Here is an 18,347-nt window from a genome sequence, read left to right on the forward strand (position 1 = left end):
AAAGATCGGCGCTAATAACGGAAAGCTGATTGGTTGCATGTCGGTCTCATCAGCTGTAATACAGCGAATTATATTTTGACTAACAAAAGAAAGAACTACAACACCAAGGAAAAGAAGAAACGAACAAAAAAAAAATCCTAAAGTGCTGCCGCAGCATTTCAAAAAGCAAGTTACACCGACCTCGAAAAATTAAGACACGGTTTGAAATTATTTGAGACGTGGAACAATAAATTGAAGACTTTTTATGGTCTAAATACTGAGATTTTCTTTTTCATATCGCTATATCGCTAGAAACTCAAAACTCCAGTTGCGTATAGACGTACCGGTCCATTCATTTTACCAGCTAGCACCCCTTCCGTGACCCTGGCATGCAAAAATAATAATATAAAAAATTTAATCAGGACAATGTTCAAGGGGCTGCACTATACATGAAATATTGCAGTGATGTTGCCCGGCCGTGATCCATGCTGGAAGCACATCTCGGATTTGTCCGTGTCGAGGGAGCAAATCTACATCGGTTGCACTCATTAGGAATATTGTTGATATTTTATTCATGCGCACGCATCCGGCAGAACAATGTTATCCCTAAAGCGTAGAGTCCTACCATACAGACAGTGTTGTTCCCCAGGAGACCGGAACCTTTTCGTTAGGAGGAAAGGTCAAAGACGGTGTCTCTGACTCGAACAGTGAGCCAGTGGTGTCAATCACCGGCATCATTTCAACTCCGGAATCTTTCATCCACACAGAAATTCGTGAGGATTCGTTTGTGGATCGTTAAAACGAGGCACCCGGGGTCGCGGAGGAGCCGGCGGCATGACGCACCGGCGTGTCGGGTTTTGACGGAGATTGCGACTGATGGGATTCTTCCACCAAAGTCTTGCCAAAAAATGAATTATTAAACCATCTGGTTAAATATTCATTTGCATCCAATCCCCATGAAAGTCAGCCACCAGGCAGGATTCTGTTCTATGATGCAAAGTGATCAGAGCAAAAACCCGTCTTTGAGGGCCATTAGGGTTGCGAAATTGGGGGAAGATCCGAGACTCGAACAAAATCGATTTTTACTTATAATTTTTATTTATAGCTTTATATTTGCATTTCAATGTAATATGGCAATTAAATTATTAAATTAAGACCTGTTATTTAAGATTTGTACATTTTAGACTTTTGAAGACCCCGAGGAAACCCTGGAAAATGGAGAATACAAACGGCAATGCGAGATGCTGAGAACGTATTCCTAGTCTTAATGTCGGTCATGAAAGTGGGTCGGTGCTGGAGCGCAATTCTTGTCCAAAAACATCCACATTCTCAACAGATAAACAAATAAATAATTCCCATAGGAAGCTCGACTTTGGTTTGAAACCCAGAAGAATAAAACTCTCCAGTTGTCAATTAAGGGGGGGACGAATGTCAAAGGCTGTGCTCTCATCAAGTCGGCGCTCAGCAGCCTGCTACGGTTAAAACGGAGTTAAAAATTCATTACAGGGACTGCGCGTAATCAAACGCGTGCCAGAACGACAAGCGAACGCTGCACCAACCTAAAGTGGGTAACTTCCCAAGAATGCCAATCACACTTCAGTATTGAATTAATAGCAAAGCAGCTAAGCAGCAACGCATGAAGTACCTACTAATCATTAAACAAAACAGGAATTCCGCTGCGCCGTAAATCAATTCAAAGCGCCATTTGATGCGCTGCTTCTCCGTGGCAGGTTTTCATATTTGCATTATAACGGCCCCGAGCGCTTCTTGAAGCATTGTGGGGGGGGAATAAGACGTTTTATCTCACTAGGGAATTTCCAGACAAGTTCCATTTTTCAGCTGGAAATGTGCCAATTGAAACCATGGATGTGGGAATACAGAAGAGTAATGAAATGACTGATTTAGAAAGAGAGAGTATTGAGAGCATCTTTGTCTTCTAGTCAAGCATCGCTAATTAACACTGTCGAGCTGGACGTAGTCTTTACAGTGGTCCCCCGGAGTTCCGCAAATTTGGGGCACACCCCCGCAGCCCCTAGGCGAATTCATCTAGACATTCTCACTTTAATTCAATAATGTGTTTAAAAATTTTTTTTACAGAATACATCGTTTAAAATGTTATTCCTAACGTTCCTGAGCATTCGGTCCCGCTACGGATTCCTGCAGATTTTAAGATAATCCGCAACGTGCTGTTAGTTAGGTTCCAAATGAGAACCCGCGAATTTTACGAGCTGCGAGTTCCGAACCTCGGAATTATCAGGGGTTGACTGTATACAGATGGTCCCCAAGTTGTGATGGGTTCTCATTTGGAACCTAACTAACAGCAAGTTGCGGATTCATATTTGCATATTCAACTTATTGAATTTTTCAATCTCACAATGACTAAAGCGATATGGCAAAATTTGACAAATTCCATTTTGTTTCAACATACATGCTAATTTTCCTAACTGGTGATGTTCTGACCGCGTGTGTTACCACGTCTGCGATTTCATCATGGACAGCAAGTTGGAACAAAGAGCAAACGATTATCATATGGCAACGCTGCAATGGATCGTTCGAGGTGTTTCGAGTGGCACGGGCGCTTCAAGAGTGGAAGGACATCACTGGAAGACGACGGGAGATCAGGAAGACCTTCGACGAGCTCAACCCCCAAGAATGTCAAAACCATTCGGCTACTTGCGCGTGATGATCGTCCGAGAACAATCCGCATGTCCTCACTTCCGCACCCACCCTGCTCGCCAGATTCAGCTCCTGCGGACTTCGCCCTCTTCCCAAAGATGAAGTTCAAAGGTCACAGTTTTGACAACGTTGCAGAGATCCAGCGCGAAACACAGAAGGTGCTTGACTTGCTTCCAGGAAAAGTTGGCAGGAAAGCTGGGGGTGGCGTATTGCCGTGTAGGGGGACTGTTTTAAAGGTGATAGTGCGTAGATAAATAATGTACTTTCTTGTAAACAGAGCTAAACTCTAAACTTTTTGATACCACCTCGTATGTGCTGTATACTGAACGGTAGTGTTAACTGCTCTAAATGATGTACAGCAATTCGTTAAATTATACAATTAAACCAAAATAAACAAACTATTAAAACAAACTAGTAAAATAGCTGGTAGCAATAGCGACTCGGCAAGAATCGCCCTTTATCGCGTATTATAGGATTTTGTTCTAGAACACCTGAAGCAACGCAGGAAACCAAGATATTTCAGCACATGCACATTTATGACATGCACTACGCATATACTGGATCCTTCATCAATATTTGCACATGAGGAAAAACACCTCAAAGACTTCCGGCTTTGCAACACCTGCAAGAGAAGACGGGCCGTCACTGACATCACGTCTCCATGTAACCCTGGTGACTAGCAAACTTAGGAGGACCTGCGGTTTTGTTGCATTCTAGTGTAGAACACATCCTAACCCGTGTTGACAAGTTCAATCAACATTTGCTCAGTCTTACAGCTGTGTGGACACACGGATCGAAAAAATACCAGCGTCGGGGCAAAAACAAAGCATGAAGGATTGTAGTGCCTCAGGTGGTGAAGGGGCAAATTAATTTTAGAGATGTAATTTATGCTTTTATTATACTTTTATACTTAGTATTTATTATATTTTTAATATTCCATTTCTATTCACATGTTGGACAGTCGTAACAAGTGTCGTACTCTGTATGTGATGTGATGGCATTCAGCTTCGAATTCGCCATTAACACCGACGTATACGGAAAGAAAATAATGTAAGTATCGATAACTGCATCATTTCTCCTGAAGCTTATCGGCAGTCCCGTCTTGACCCAATCGCATACCGGATCTTGGGGCCCATCCCAAATCAAGGGGTTAGAAAAGCAAAAGAATTGCCGGATGGTTGAACAAGGCCCAGACGAGTCTACAGACATGCCAGACGGTCTGCTTCGATCAAAATCTTAAACCATGATACAACCGGGGGCTGTTTTATTATTATTTTGTATTTAAAAAAAAAAAATGGGTAAAAACATCAAAGACGTTGAACGTTGAAAACCCCTGATCTAGCACTGTGCCTGGGTTGTACATGGTAGTCTTAATATGCAGGAGCAAGAAATAATAGAGGTTAATCATTTATGCAAAAGAATTCAGGGAAGAAATTAGAGATGGAAAATCTGATGCTTTCTGAGCAGAAAAACAACTTGTGAAGATTTTTTTAGGCTCGACATTCAAGACTTTTTGGGAACAAATTCCAGCCTGCCCCATCGTATGCCAGCTACCTAACGGAGAGGGTGATGCTTCCTTGGAGACATGAGAAGCCTTGCTGAAATCTCAATATCAGCTGAACGTGCTCGGCAGGAGTCGGCAACTGCTGTGTTCTGCAGACGCAAGCTACCGAAAAGCAGCTAATGGTAAACGTTGGCTATCCAGACAGCAGAGTTTATTATGTGCTTCTAATCCCGCAGCCAAGAATGGCTACGGCATCCGTCGGATTCAAAATTCCAGACTATATCGCAAAACAATTGCTGAGTTCGAAGTCTAATTATAACTGATACTTTTGGGGTTCGCTAAAGGAAGCAAATGCAAAGCAGCTTTTTCCTGAAGGGTGTGAAAATGAATTCCTTTGGCTCAGGTTGCACCTCGAAACTCAGGTTGCACCTCGAAACTCAGGTTTGCCATTCAAAAACGGTCTTGCAGGAACGACAACCTGTCAGGTTGTCCAACACACCCGAAAAGACACCTCATTGAAAAATAAATAATCCCACAAACGAGGCCACGGGGGTGCTGTGGCGAGTTCGAGTCAGGAGATTCTTCCATTATTTATTACTTTGAAAATGTTCTGCTTTCTGTTGAACTGGTGCTGAACTGTATGTTGGTGAGAAGTAGATACACCAAGCAGCAATCAAAACAAGTTTGACCCGTTGCAGTTTTTATCGTCTCATAAAAAATAAAAAAACAACCGATTTCGCAAAAATGGAGTTGAGTAAAAAAAAAAGTTAAATATTTTACTTCGCAATGTAGTGAAGTTAAAGTCTCCCCGTATGGAAATACTTCAGAAAAGTACAGATACGTGAAAAATATAAAGTACAGTAACGAATTTAATTTACTTTGTTACTGTTCACCACTGGTACGTTACACTGCTATTACATACAGGGCATTTTAAAGGTTCTGGCTTTTGTCGGAATTCACCGAGAATAACCATCGTGGTCTGTTTTGATGCACATGACTCCTTCACAGTGCTACAGGGAACATTCTTGGCCAGATCATTTTCCTTTGCCAACTTCTTTGGAAATTTGGATGGAAAGATGCCTCCTGAGAATATTTCATTGGCATCCATCTTGACAAATGGTTACTTTTGCTAAAACCTGAACCCAACCGTGAGATAAATAAAAAATTAAATAAAAAAAATAAAAAAGGTTTATAGCACTACCTGCAGTTAGATGAAGGTTATGTGCATATCGAAACCACCGAAAAGGGGGGGGAGTTGTTGGTGAGGGGGGGCAGAAACAGTTCTTCATTGACAGCCGCTACTTCTTTCCTACTTTCACAAGCATGGGGAAACGTCAGTGTCGCAGACGCGCAGTCACTCGGTGGCTTACACCAACAGCGGCTGTTTCCAAACAGGGTTCTGCTGGGCGGCTCCAGCATGTTCTCCCTAAGGGCGTTCCAGCAGCTTCGCAGGCATGAAGGTATGAGGTCTTGACAGTAAACGCAGGCAGGCCGGCATGACTCATGGGATACCGTGACTGAAGAGCAGTTAGTATTTCAGCACCGCTAACGGTCGAGACGCACGCCAAGGGAAGCGGCTATTAATTAGCCAGTCGTCACAGCAGTGACTCAAGCACAACACCTGACTCCAATTTCTTCATGTAATGCAGGAGACGAGGGTCAGCGGTGCCTTTAGCAGCAGCTGAGAGGACGTTTTAGTTGTACGGTTAATTTAGTTGTAGTTAATGGTCTGATAGTCTGGCACGTTAGGCCTTGTTCAGCCATGGGGCAATTTCTAGCTTTTTGAACCCCTTGACCAGGGATGGGCACAGAGATGCGGTATGTAGTTGAGTCAATACCGGACTATCGACAAGCTTCGGGACAAATGATACCGTTATCCCTTATTCTTCGGTGTTAATGGTGACTTCAAAGCTGAACGGTGGGCAAACATGCGGTGGATCCGCTGTGGCGACCCCTAATGGAAGAAGCCGAAAGAAAGTTACCTAAAAAAACGTCGAAAATAAAACTAGCAACTCTTTCTGTGGCAGTGAATAGGTATATCAAAGAGTGCCGAGAGACATTTCGAAATTTCTTGGATTCTAGAGTTTCCATGGCTGAGGTACGATCGGCAGACATGTTCGTTCTGCGACTTCCTCTCTAAAGTGGGCAGAGAAATCGCAGGGAAAACGGTTTTCATTACCACTGACAAAAAGTCAAAGGGCAGTCACTAAATTTATAGCCCAAGTTTTATTGCCCTTCACTACGGTGGAGTCGAGCTGGTTCAGGATTAGCAGGCGATAGATAAGATTGCTGTTGTGCTCCTATGCACATGCTGCTCAAATATGTTGTGCTGCAGTAGCGTCGATAAGATTTGCAATCCCAGGATTTCCAGTGCATCACTGTCGGGCGCTTTAACAAGCCGCGCGACTGCTCATCTTCCTGAATTGAACTTGACAAAGTAGCATTTACCATGAGCCACCGTTGCTTTGCTCTGTCTGCTCCAAGGTTTTGCAGAGTTCCTCGACTAAGGCGTGTCGGCTTTGATCGCCCGAACGGCACTAAAGCCGTGGCAAAGGAGATGGGTGGGTTTAAAAAAAAAAAAAAAAAAAATAAAAAAATGGCAACACATCAAAGGGTGTCTCCTTCCACCTTGTCTTTTATTTCCTTCTTTGGACATGTGGAAACAAAACATGGCGTGAGTAAGGTGTGGTCATTCAGCCTGCGCCCAGGTAAAGATCTGTCTGGGTTTGCGTGCAGGATGTGTTGGGAGTGTGGCGCACTTCAAAGAGGGCCTGTGTCACTTCTGCAGCGGGTGATGGGGTGCCGCTCGACGAGTGCCGAGTCTGTGTATGTAATTACGCCGAAAGAAAATTGCACTCTCGGCCCGAAAACAAAGGAGGAAAAACTAAAAGCAGACAAGCCTCGAGGCAAGAACTAAATATCATTTTTTCCATCCAGGACCCTTTTAAAAACTGTTAACAATAGTTTCCATGCTACTAACCACTAGGGGGCAAATCTTCAATGGTTTCATACCAATAGCAATGATGGTGTCCACGATTCGATTCGATATCACAATGAATCACATCCTCCATTTCTATTTCTACTGCACATTGGTACATTTTCATCAATCGGGCAGATACGTTTATTTTATCTGCTTCAAGAAATTACACGTCCAGAATGTAGCGAATTTCAGACTAAACACTAGAAATACTAAAAGCACATGAAACTGTTGAGTACTACATTTAAGTTCAATAGAATAGCATTTATTTGTCACATATACATTACAGCACAGTCTTTTTTACTTTTGTTTGAAAGCTGGGGTCAAAGTGCAGGGTCAGCCATGATAGACTGCACAGAGGGTTAAGGGCCTTGCTCAAGGGCCCAAGAGTGGCAGCTTGGCGATACCGGGGATTGACTCCCCGCCCAACCTTAACCACTGAGCTACCACTCCCCAGTATTGTACTTTTTCACATTAGGGGTGTAACGTCACATAAAATAAAAACGATAGAATAAATAAAATGAACGCAATAGAACTTTGTATATACAGATTTGTATAGAAGTGCGTGTTTGACATTTAAGATAAAATTTTCTGAAGATATTTTAAGAACAAAAATTGCTAATAAATCCATATCGCTAGCGATGGCGGGAAGTGGCGTGCGGAACGACTGAGCGAGTAGCCAACATTGACACTGCGCTAATTATAGTTTCTTCTTTTTAACACCCATGGAACTGTTGTGTTTTTATTCTCTAATATTAATAATAATAATAATGTGCTTAAAGTGTGAGACGGAGACTCAACAATTTTGCAATCTTGGCACTTAGAACGTTCGTGAGGAAAGTCGTATTGTAACCGCGTGTTCCGCACGTAAAAAGGGAAAACGTCCGGTACAAATACGTGTACCATTACACACCTGTAACAGACATTCAATCATATGCCAGAATAACTGGTGGAGGTTGCGCTGATTTACTGTGTGAACATGGGCATATCTTTAAAAACAAAACCGTCTGCAGTGCTCTAATATTTATTGGCACTGGCAGGCGTCAGCATCTTGGGGTGAAAATGGTTACCATGGTTTCTTAAGTTAGAGGTATCACCTACATGTTTTGTGTGTGTGTAAGAGACCAGCTTTACACACACTGGGTGTCTTGTTCGGTTCGTGTTTACTGGCGTGTTCATAAAAAACAAAAAAAGCCCAGATCTCAGATTTCAACATCCTGGGTACATTTATCATCACTCGCTTCGCTGTCCGCCATTTAAAGCTAGCTGCACAAGCGCGTACTCTGTAGGCTATAAACGATTATGGTGCGTTACTGCATCAATGCAGAATCGTCCACATAGCGCTGCATCGCGAAAACATCTCGTTTCAACGCCCGCGTTAACCACTACACATTTTAAAAGTCTCCGAACGCCGTCAAAGATCTCATTTCAACATACAACTCTAACTTCTCCCCGGAGAATTGCATCAGGCTTCGATGGTCCAAGTAAGATCTAAAGCACGTAGCAGTAACCAAAAGCGCGTGATAAAAGAGCAGCCAAGGTCTCCGTCTAATCCCCCTTCATGTGTGGAGTGAAGCTTTGGTGCACATGCTACTTCCTAACCACAATCTTCAAAAACCTATACGTCTAGATTGAATGACCCTCAAACATCGTGTACTGCCTATTAGTCTGAAGCTCCTCCAGTCTGGAGAAGGCCACAGAATAGAGCTGAGCTAATTAAAAGCCTTGTAAACCAAGACCAAGTCCAGTTGTTTGCTAGACGCTGACAGCTCGGCTTGAAAGCGACTTTACGTGGAAACGATCATATAAGTGTGTGTGTGTAATATTATATATATATATATATATATATATATATATATATATATATATATATATATATATATATATATATATATATATATACACATACATACATACATACACACATATACATATACATACACACACACACACATACATACACACAGTCGAACCCACTTATCTCGACCTCGGTTAACTCGCCAACCCTATTAAGTCGACGTTTTTGAAGTGGAACCGCCAAATTCTCGCTTTGTCTTAGCATTTTTTAATCGGTTATGTCGATTTTTTTATGTCTTCGAACCCTAATATCTCGAGCACAAGGGGGGGCAAATTTGCCACTTAACGTCGGTTATGTCAGGAATCCCCCTGCCACGCCCCCTTTGGCGGCGGCATTCCCCGAAGCACCCTGCTTCTTCTCCCGTGCAGGCGAGCTCGTCGCAGTCATGCTGATCACACACATTTTGTTTCATTTGGGTTCGGATGCAAAAATGCACCTTCATTTTCCACCTTGATTTTCAAATGAAAACATCACGACACTTAAAAATGTAATGTGTCTCGATAGCACTTGGATTTTTCCTTTTACGGTTATTGGGGATTTAAAACGAGTGCTGGAAATTTTGAGGGGAAAAAAATAAAAATATCTGGTTGACATTTTTTCCAGCGGAATCTTCTGACTGTTCGAGGACGTCATCGGGGACGTGCTGGTGAGCTGGAAGATGTCGGGCTTCTGATCGAAAGGTCGTGGGATCAAATCCCAGCACCACCAAGTTGCCACCGCTGAATCCCGACTGTGCCGCTGTATAACAGATCTAAGAACTCAGTGTCTCTGGATAAGGGCATGTAAATGATCCCATAGTAACAATCATTTGACTAAGATAAATCATTTACTGATAAACTGAAAGTAAAATAGGTCATGAATGATACTGGTTTGATTTTTGGAATCGGAGGTCATGCGGTTTCTCCACAATGGACTCTGTAATGCATTTATGTGTTCCATCAACTTGTTTTTGCTGATAGATTCTTAAATAAGGGTCCAAAATGAATGCTTTATGTCACATACAGGTGTCTGGGTGAAATTAAACTTTCACTTTAAATGCCGATCTCAATCTTTATTAAAAAAAAAAAAAAAAAAAAAAATCTAAACAAAAAAAAAATCTGGCTTTATTATGAATATTCCCATGGATCAATATCGATTCCGATGGATCATAAAATCCATAATGACTTGTTCTTGGCAGTGCTGTAGCTCGTCTGTTAAACTCTGGCTCGGATAAACTAGACAGATGTGTTTTCCGAGCACGCAAGGTGATTTGAATACAGGCGGCCGCCAAAGCGCTATTTAAATGTCTTTCTTACTTGGGAATCGGATTTGAGCTCGCAGTCGCGTTCAATATCCAGGATATGGCTGAGCATGAACAAAAGTCCAGGTTGCATTGCTGAGATGCTTTCCGAAAGATCGCCAGGGACGGAGACACGGCTCCAAAAGCGCAAATTTTGTTTATTTCAAGGAACAGGACCTGTCTGGTTCATCCAGATGTTCTTAATTGGCTTGGGGTTTGGACTGCACGGTCTTCAGCTGGAGTGCATGGTCCCATGAACACACCCAAAAGACACAGATTCAACAAACGATTCGCTGTTGAAATCTGCTGCTGTAATCTAGGACTTGCCTGTGCTCATCCCAGGGTTCATATAGACAGTCGACTTACTTAGTACTTACTTGCATTGGGAATCTACATCCTGGTTTCTCCAAATACCTAAAATAGGGTCCGCTGAAGACGTCGTGGGTCACAGTTATATCTGACATGTACAATCCACACCGAGATCTCCATGGATTCGAAATAAAAGAATCCAGAAGCACAACAATATTTGTTGATATTTGACGTGTCTGGCAACCTTTACGCCGTAAAGGTCATTTTTCGAGTCCCTGCATAACCACGAATGCTGTTTTATTTTAAAGTATGTTTATGAGAAAATAAGTAAACATTTATGTAATAATGTATATAATAGCACATATACAGTATATACATATATACATGCACCGATCAGACATAACATTATGACCACTGACGGGGGAAGTGATCACTGATTATCTCTATCATGGCACCTGTCAGTGTGTAGGATGTTTTATGCAGCGAATTAACATTTTATCCTCAAAGTTGGTGTGTTAAAAGTCATAATGTTATGTCTGATCCATGTGTATGCTTCCATATAACCGCTGTGAAGCTGCTTTGAAACGATGTCCATTGTTAAACACGCTATACAAATTAGAAACCAACCGAATTGTCTCTGAAAAGGGAAAACACACAAAAAAAAATTCTAGTACGGTATCCCATAGACTTATTCCTCAGAACGTTCTTGCAGCCGGTAGAAACCCTTTCACAGCTCGGCCATGACTCGTGACCCACTGGCTGGTGGATTTCTGGTGTAAATTACACGCGGCTGCTCGGGTGCTGTAATAAGTTGCGTTGTTGAGATGCTGATCGGATTGAGGACGAGTAAACGGGACAACGGCGGTAGAATGGGCACTTCGAGCGCCGCCATGGGGGAACCAACGTGACGTTCCAATCGGGACCTTCTCAAAATTAAAGAGCACGTCCATGCTTTAATGGAGTTCAGGCTGAGTGCTCCGATAGAAGCACAGCATCAAAAGGCGAGACGTAAGATCCACAGCGGGAGAGGAATGCAGGCGAGTCAAGAAGAGTAGAGAATAAGCTCCTTCTCGCTCCATCTCCAGCCGAGTGTTTATGTTTGCGTAATGCGCAATGAAACTCTATTGGGCGTTCGGCGAAGTCTTGCCAGCGTCTTCCTGCAGGCGAGCGAACGAACCGAGCAGTACGGAGAACACGGCGCTGCCAGAGGCTCTATACTGTGGCGGGGGCGCTCCAGCACAGTCGAGGTTAAACGCAGATGCGGCGTGTTATTAGCTACTATACAGACACAACGGTGCCCTGACAAACACACACTCATCGTTAACACGGACAGCGTTATTAATAGGGAAAAAATATATGGTCAAAAGTATTGGGACACCTGACAGCCATGTGTGGGTCTTCCCCCAAACCGTCACCACAACTGTATATGAGGAAGCACCAAATTCTTCCTTCATGAATAGAACTAATAGATTCAAACCTGCTCCAGCTTTACACTGCCCCTGTGCACGAGATATGCTATACATGGTTTGGAGTGGAAGATCTCCTGCAATAGAGCGCCAACCCTATTGAACACCTTGGGGATGAACAGACTGCACCCCCAGGCCTCCTCAGCTCACATGTATTCTTTGTCTATAATAAATGTGAACGTGGCCAAATATATATGTTTTGTGCGGAGGGTAACGTAACTTGCTCCTTTTTTGGCTAAACTATGAACAGTATTTGTACAGTTATTAACAAATAACACAATATACTACTCCATACTGATCACCCCGAGTAGGCTGGACCATGTCTCAGCTTACAACACGACGGGGTCATCAGAACGCATCTCCATCATGACTCAGGAACTGCCTGTATTGCACTCAAGTGTCCATCGGTGTACAGTTGATAACCATTAGGGATCTCTGTAAAGCTGCTTGGGGACGATGGCCATTGTTGAAAAACTATCCAAATACAAGTGAACAGAACTGAGAATTGAAGTTACAAAGGACTGAGCCGAGGTAATGAGAAGATCAGCCGGTTCGTGGAGCGTCCTTCCAGAAGCTCATAAGTTCCAGGAAAAACAAATATTTTTGTAAACATTTTTAACTGGACTCTAACCAATCGTGTTTTTTTTTTTTTTCGTATTAACAAACCATCATTAATGCTTATCAGAAGCAAAGCCACAATCAGGAAATTATTCCGCAGCGTTTGTGTCCGAGAGGAACTGATATGAAGGATGACACGGCACTTTGAAGCTAAAATTGGCAACGTTGTGCGTTTCTGAGGAACCTTTATCTATAGTTTGACATGCAAACAATATTCTCCAGAAGTTTCCTGTGGTTTATGGTTCAGAGGAAAGGCTATATATATATATATATATATAAAAATATAAATGACAAGAAGTCCGCATATCTGACCTCCCAAATTCTGCTCTGGATCTTGGGTCTGTTTTATCAACAAGAATTCCGAGGTCCGATCATCAACAGAAAACACAGCAGCACCTCTTTAGTCTAAATAGACCAATCCGAGTTGGGGAAAGTGGAAGCTCAGTGGTTAAGACGTTGGACTTCTGATTAGTAAGTCACAAGTTCAAATCCCAGAACCACCAAGATGCCACTGCTGGGCCCTCGAGCAAGGCCCTTAATCCTCAACTGCTCAGTTGTAGAAATGATATGTCACTGTGAATGCTGGAAATGGCTCAATGTCTTGCCATCCAGCTTTAATTGCACCTGGTCAGAAGATTGTTATATATAAATATGACTGACCTGGTTAATAGAATTGGCCATGCATGAAGAGAGCCCTGTTCCAACTGTGGCCAGTGTAAAGGTGATTGGGTCAAAGGGCACAGGAGCCATGGCGTAGCCCGCCGCCGCCGTCGTGACCACAAGCGCTGAGGATGATGAAGAAACAGAAGCATGACAAAATGAACAGCGGACAATCTGCGTTACTATCAATTCAAAAACCTTTTAGCTATTTAAAGCCGAACAAATTCGATCTGAGATTTGCATTATTCACATTCCTGACTAAAAACAACCAAAATATCAATTATATTCAATTCAATTCGCGGTTTTATTAATAGACATTGCCCCAAAGCAGCTTTAAACACAGATTTAAGTATCATAAATTTGTCCCTGTATGATCATCCCTAATGAGCAAGCCAGAGGTGATGGTGGGAATCCATTAAACGGTATGAGGAAGAAACCTGGAGAGGATCTTGGCTCGAAAGGGAACCAGATCAAAATCACTGGTGTCAAACGCAACCAAAGACAGGGGCAGAATTAAACACTACAGAAGGTCAAGATCTAAAAGCCAAACACTGACAACATTTACTGAACTGGACTGGGTCAGGTTTAAAAATTAGAGACGGAAAAACACTGCAGTGATTTTACCTGCTTCTCACAGATCAACCTTGTGGACAAAATGTTCACCTGCTGCCTAATAAATCCCACCCACTGACAGGTGACGTGATGAGATCATCAGTGTTCTTTACTTCACCTGTTGTAAAATGTTATTATGTCATAATATTATGCCTGGTAGGTAGGTGAGTGGGTGGATGGATGGACAGGCAAACATACAGACAGGCAGAGGCAGACAGACAGGCAGACAGACAGGCAGAGGCAGACAGACAGACAAACAGGCAAACATATAGACAGAAGCAGACAGACAGACAGGCAGGCAGGCAGACAGACAGATGCAGGCAGACAGACAGACAGAGGCAGGCAGGCAGGCAAACATACAAACAGACAGACAGGCAGGCAAACAGACAGGCAGGCAGGCAAACAGAGAGACAAACAGACAGGCAGGCAGACAAACAGACAGACAGGCAGGCAGGCAAACAGACAGGCAGGCAGGCAGGCAAACAGAGAGACAAACAGACAGGCAGGCAGACAAACAGACAGACAGGCAGGCAGGCAAACAGACAGGCAGGCAGGCAGGCAGGCAGACAAACAGACAGACAGGCAGGCAGGCAGGCAAACAGACAGGCAGGCAAACAGACAGACAGACAAACATACAGACAGACAGGCAAACAGACAGACTTCCTTTACTTGAGTTACTTTATCTATTTATTAAATTACTGCTCATTTTCTGACCAATTTAACGCTTCATATTTTGTCATTTTGGTCTTCAGTAGATTTTATTCCGTGTGCAACTTGACCAGGCACAAGATATTTCCAGGATTACACACTTTTTCGGTTATATTCCAACAATCAACCGAGAAACCCACGTGCCTTATTCCTCTTCCTCTTCAAATACTAAGAAAAAATTACAAAATCTAAGCTTTTACCTCTGACACTGGGAGACTCCGAACATCAATGTTTAACAAGTACACAAACTCCTGTGACTGCACAAAGCTGGCATTATCAGAACGACCGCATTAAATACCGACGTGCGAATTCAATCGGAGACGCTTTTACGGAAACCCCGCCTCCGATCGGAAATGAAAACAGGGGTTTCTGTAAGTTTCACCAAATCGAATTTAAGACTTTTTAAAAACCTTTTTAAGAGCATTAAGAATGAATAATAAAAGGCAGCTGATTGGCTGTTGGTCTCAATTGTAATCGTAATGCGGCGAATAACATTTGGACTAACGAAAGACCACAACAGTAACTACCGGATCGAAATGTCATTTCAATGAGCAGTAGAGGTTGCGTTACGTGGACATCAGAACATGCTTTAAATAAATAAAGACCTAGAACAGCAAAATTATAACTTTCAAGGACTAAAATTCAGATTTGTAGATTTGGAATACGTTCCGCTGAACCGCTCATACGTACCAGTGAGTTTGATTTTAGAGAGCCGAGCGTAGATCCCTGGTAACTCCGAGAAGTTAACGCTCAGTTCCTTCCACTGCCGCGCCTCTATCCGAGCCTGTCTGACTGCCTCGGGCTCGGCGCCGGTCCTCGTGGCTGTTACGGCGGGTACGGGTTTAACGTGTGCGATCTCCTGAATCTGCCCGAGAACCGGATCATCTCTTTCTTCCAGCGTAGAGCTCACCGGCTCCTGCTTCGGCCGCGTTCGCTGGCTCAGAACCCCACTCGCCTTCACATACTGAGGAACAAATAAACAATTCTATACACATATAACAGAGCGACTTTCATTTATCTCATTCAAACAAATCGTACCTGTCGTTTGAGGAATCGCAGGTGCTGGAAGGTGATCCATTGCGCAGGGTCGCTCCTGCAAAGCTGCACTAGGGTCCGGATGCTCCTCTGAGTTCTGGGGGTGTTGATCACACGCGTCGGGTTCACGCCGGCGCCAATCAGACCTGCGAAACACCAACAAAATTAATAAGGACGTGATGGTTAGTTGCTGCAAAATAAAGTAATAAAGCAAATTTGCCTCGATGCTTTTTTTGTCCATTTAACTAACCACGAAGCACTGTGTTTCCCCACGGATCGTTATTACTGACGCACAATGAAAACATTGCCGTTAATGTTTTTAAATTCATTTAAAACTAATGACTTGTTCATTTCGAGAGACCCGTCTCAGTTCCTCTCTCTATTTAGTATCGCTCTTTAATTAAGAAAAGGTACTTCTTATCCGATTAATCGATTTGAAAAATCGTTTAAATACCAGATTGCTAAAATAATCGACAGTAGCAGGCCTACACTTTAGTAAATGTATGATTTGCTGTCTTCTGAAGAAATAAATGAGAACTCGACATTTGCAGAGCATCATTTTTCGATAATTTAATGGCAAAATTGGATCGCACTGCATCGTTATATATGCGTGAATCGTATCGCATCACATCACATCAGGAATCACATCCATCGGATACTCAAAAGCCGTTTCTTACAGGAACCCATGTCAAGCTGAAGACCCAAAATATCAGATACCATGTGAAAAATCTGGGAATAAGACTGGGAAGTGGCTGCTCAATAAGGATCTGGGTTACTTATCCAGATACTGTCAATCTGCTCAAAGGGCTGAGATCAGGACTGACCATGCACTTTGACCCCAGCTTACTGACAAGCAGAAATATGGATATCTACATACACACACACACTCTGACTTCTGATTGGAGTTCAAATCCCAAGGATGCCACTGCACAGTACTAACAACCCTCAAATGCTCTCTCTCTCTCTCTCTCATATATATATATGAGAGAAGATATAGCACTTTCAGTAAATTCCAAGGTATCATGTCAACACTTGAAGGAAACCGAGAAGCTTTCTATAAATAAACACACCCCCATGTGTTCTAACATGAGCTTAGGATCCATATGATCACTGTCAAGCTTCTGTTCCTAGTGTTTACTAAAAACATTATTTTTTTATTTACACAATGCTAATAAAAGTAAAGATCTCTGATTTAGAGCTTATCTAAAAGTGTTCATTCTCTCACACACATGAATAAGACATTATGCTTCTTTATGCTGAACAATAACACAGACAGAGGTCTCCTAGAAGAAGGTCAGCTCGGGTTCAGTTCCAATTCACTTCTCGCTCACTACACAAAAGCACTACATAGAGAGCTGAAAAACGGCGTCTACCGCCCTCTGTAGTGCACAACATTACCCAGGAAGTGCATTTAAGATTCGGCCCCAAGCCTGCTCATATAGACAGAGGCTAGTGTTAGCTTAACCGCTAGTTCCATCCTCACGCAGCACCAAGGAGGCTAAGCTAATCGGCTAAGCAAACACGCAATTTATGCTAGCTCGAAATTTATTCCCGGCGCGTTTACACACGCCGCGGTGTTTCACATGCTCTCGCCGACCTGCTGCACGGCCACACGGCGTCTTAAACATGTTTTTCGCCTTCAGACCCGCTACACCGGTGTCCTCCTCACGGTAGGCTGCGCGCCGCCATCTTGGAACGGAAGGACCGCCTCATCCGGTCACGTGACTAAAAACTTTGTGGGTGGAATATGAAATGTGGAGCATGTGTTTGATTAATAATAATAATAATAATAATAATAATAATATATATATATATATATATATATATATATATATATATATATATATAATTAATATTAATAATATTTTATAATACATTTGTACAATAAAACTGAGGCAATTGTATTTATTTATTATTAATAATAATATTATTATTACAATTAGTAGTGGTAATAGTAGTGACATTTTATACAAAGAAAATGAAGGAACAAAAATAAAATAATTATTATATATCTGGTTATCAAAATAAAACAGTCTAGTAGACCAGCAGCAGCAGTTTAATTATTATCATGAGTGTATTATTATTTATGAATGTTCCATATAATACACAATTACCAGTCATTTCTAAAAACCTGCTTAAAACAGTGTGATTTTGGATTCAACATTACCATTTAAGGTAACTGAGATTATATATATATATATATATATATATATATATATATATATATATATATATATATATATATAAATAAACATAAATAGTGATGATAGTGATGACAGTGTCTCTTACTTAGATTTACATTTATGGCCCTTCTGCAGAGCAACTAATAATGATCTCTTTTATACGACACAGCTGTTGAGGGTTTAGGGGCCTTGCACAAGGGCCCAGCAGTGACAGCTTGGCTGTGCTGGGATTTGACATTCCAACCTTCCAATCAGATGTCCAACATATTATCCAGTGAGTTACCACTTTCCTATCAGAGCCTACAACACTGGATTTGGGTAATAGGAAAATATTTATGAGTGCTATTTTAATGAAAGCCTGATCTTAGCTTGTGATTAAACTTGATGGGACTTTCCAACCATAACATTTTTTCCTGTCTGCCAGATTTCTTTTGTTTTCCTCATTGCCCTGCTCGAAAACATACCTCAGTGTCAAAGCCTGAA

At 42.3% G+C, this 18,347-nt stretch overlaps 1 protein-coding gene across 1 annotated transcript in view; it reads right to left on the bottom strand.

Annotated features, from left to right (window-relative positions):
* The window catches only part of LOC124389318 (protoheme IX farnesyltransferase, mitochondrial), a 50,687-nt gene extending 33,273 nt beyond the window's left edge, over positions 1-17,414 (bottom strand). The window contains exons 1-4 of the mRNA XM_046854684.1: positions 17,279-17,414; positions 15,685-15,827; positions 15,337-15,610; positions 13,327-13,451 (exon numbers count right to left, since the gene is read on the bottom strand). Coding sequence (XP_046710640.1) covers positions 13,327-13,451; positions 15,337-15,610; positions 15,685-15,827; positions 17,279-17,309 — 573 coding nt within the window. The 5' untranslated portion in view covers positions 17,310-17,414. The remainder of the gene's footprint in view (positions 1-13,326; positions 13,452-15,336; positions 15,611-15,684; positions 15,828-17,278) is intronic.
* Positions 17,415-18,347: the final 933 nt, after the last annotated feature.

The sequence above is a fragment of the Silurus meridionalis genome, chromosome 7 (assembly GCF_014805685.1).
Source record: "Silurus meridionalis isolate SWU-2019-XX chromosome 7, ASM1480568v1, whole genome shotgun sequence".
NCBI lineage: Eukaryota > Metazoa > Chordata > Actinopteri > Siluriformes > Siluridae > Silurus > Silurus meridionalis.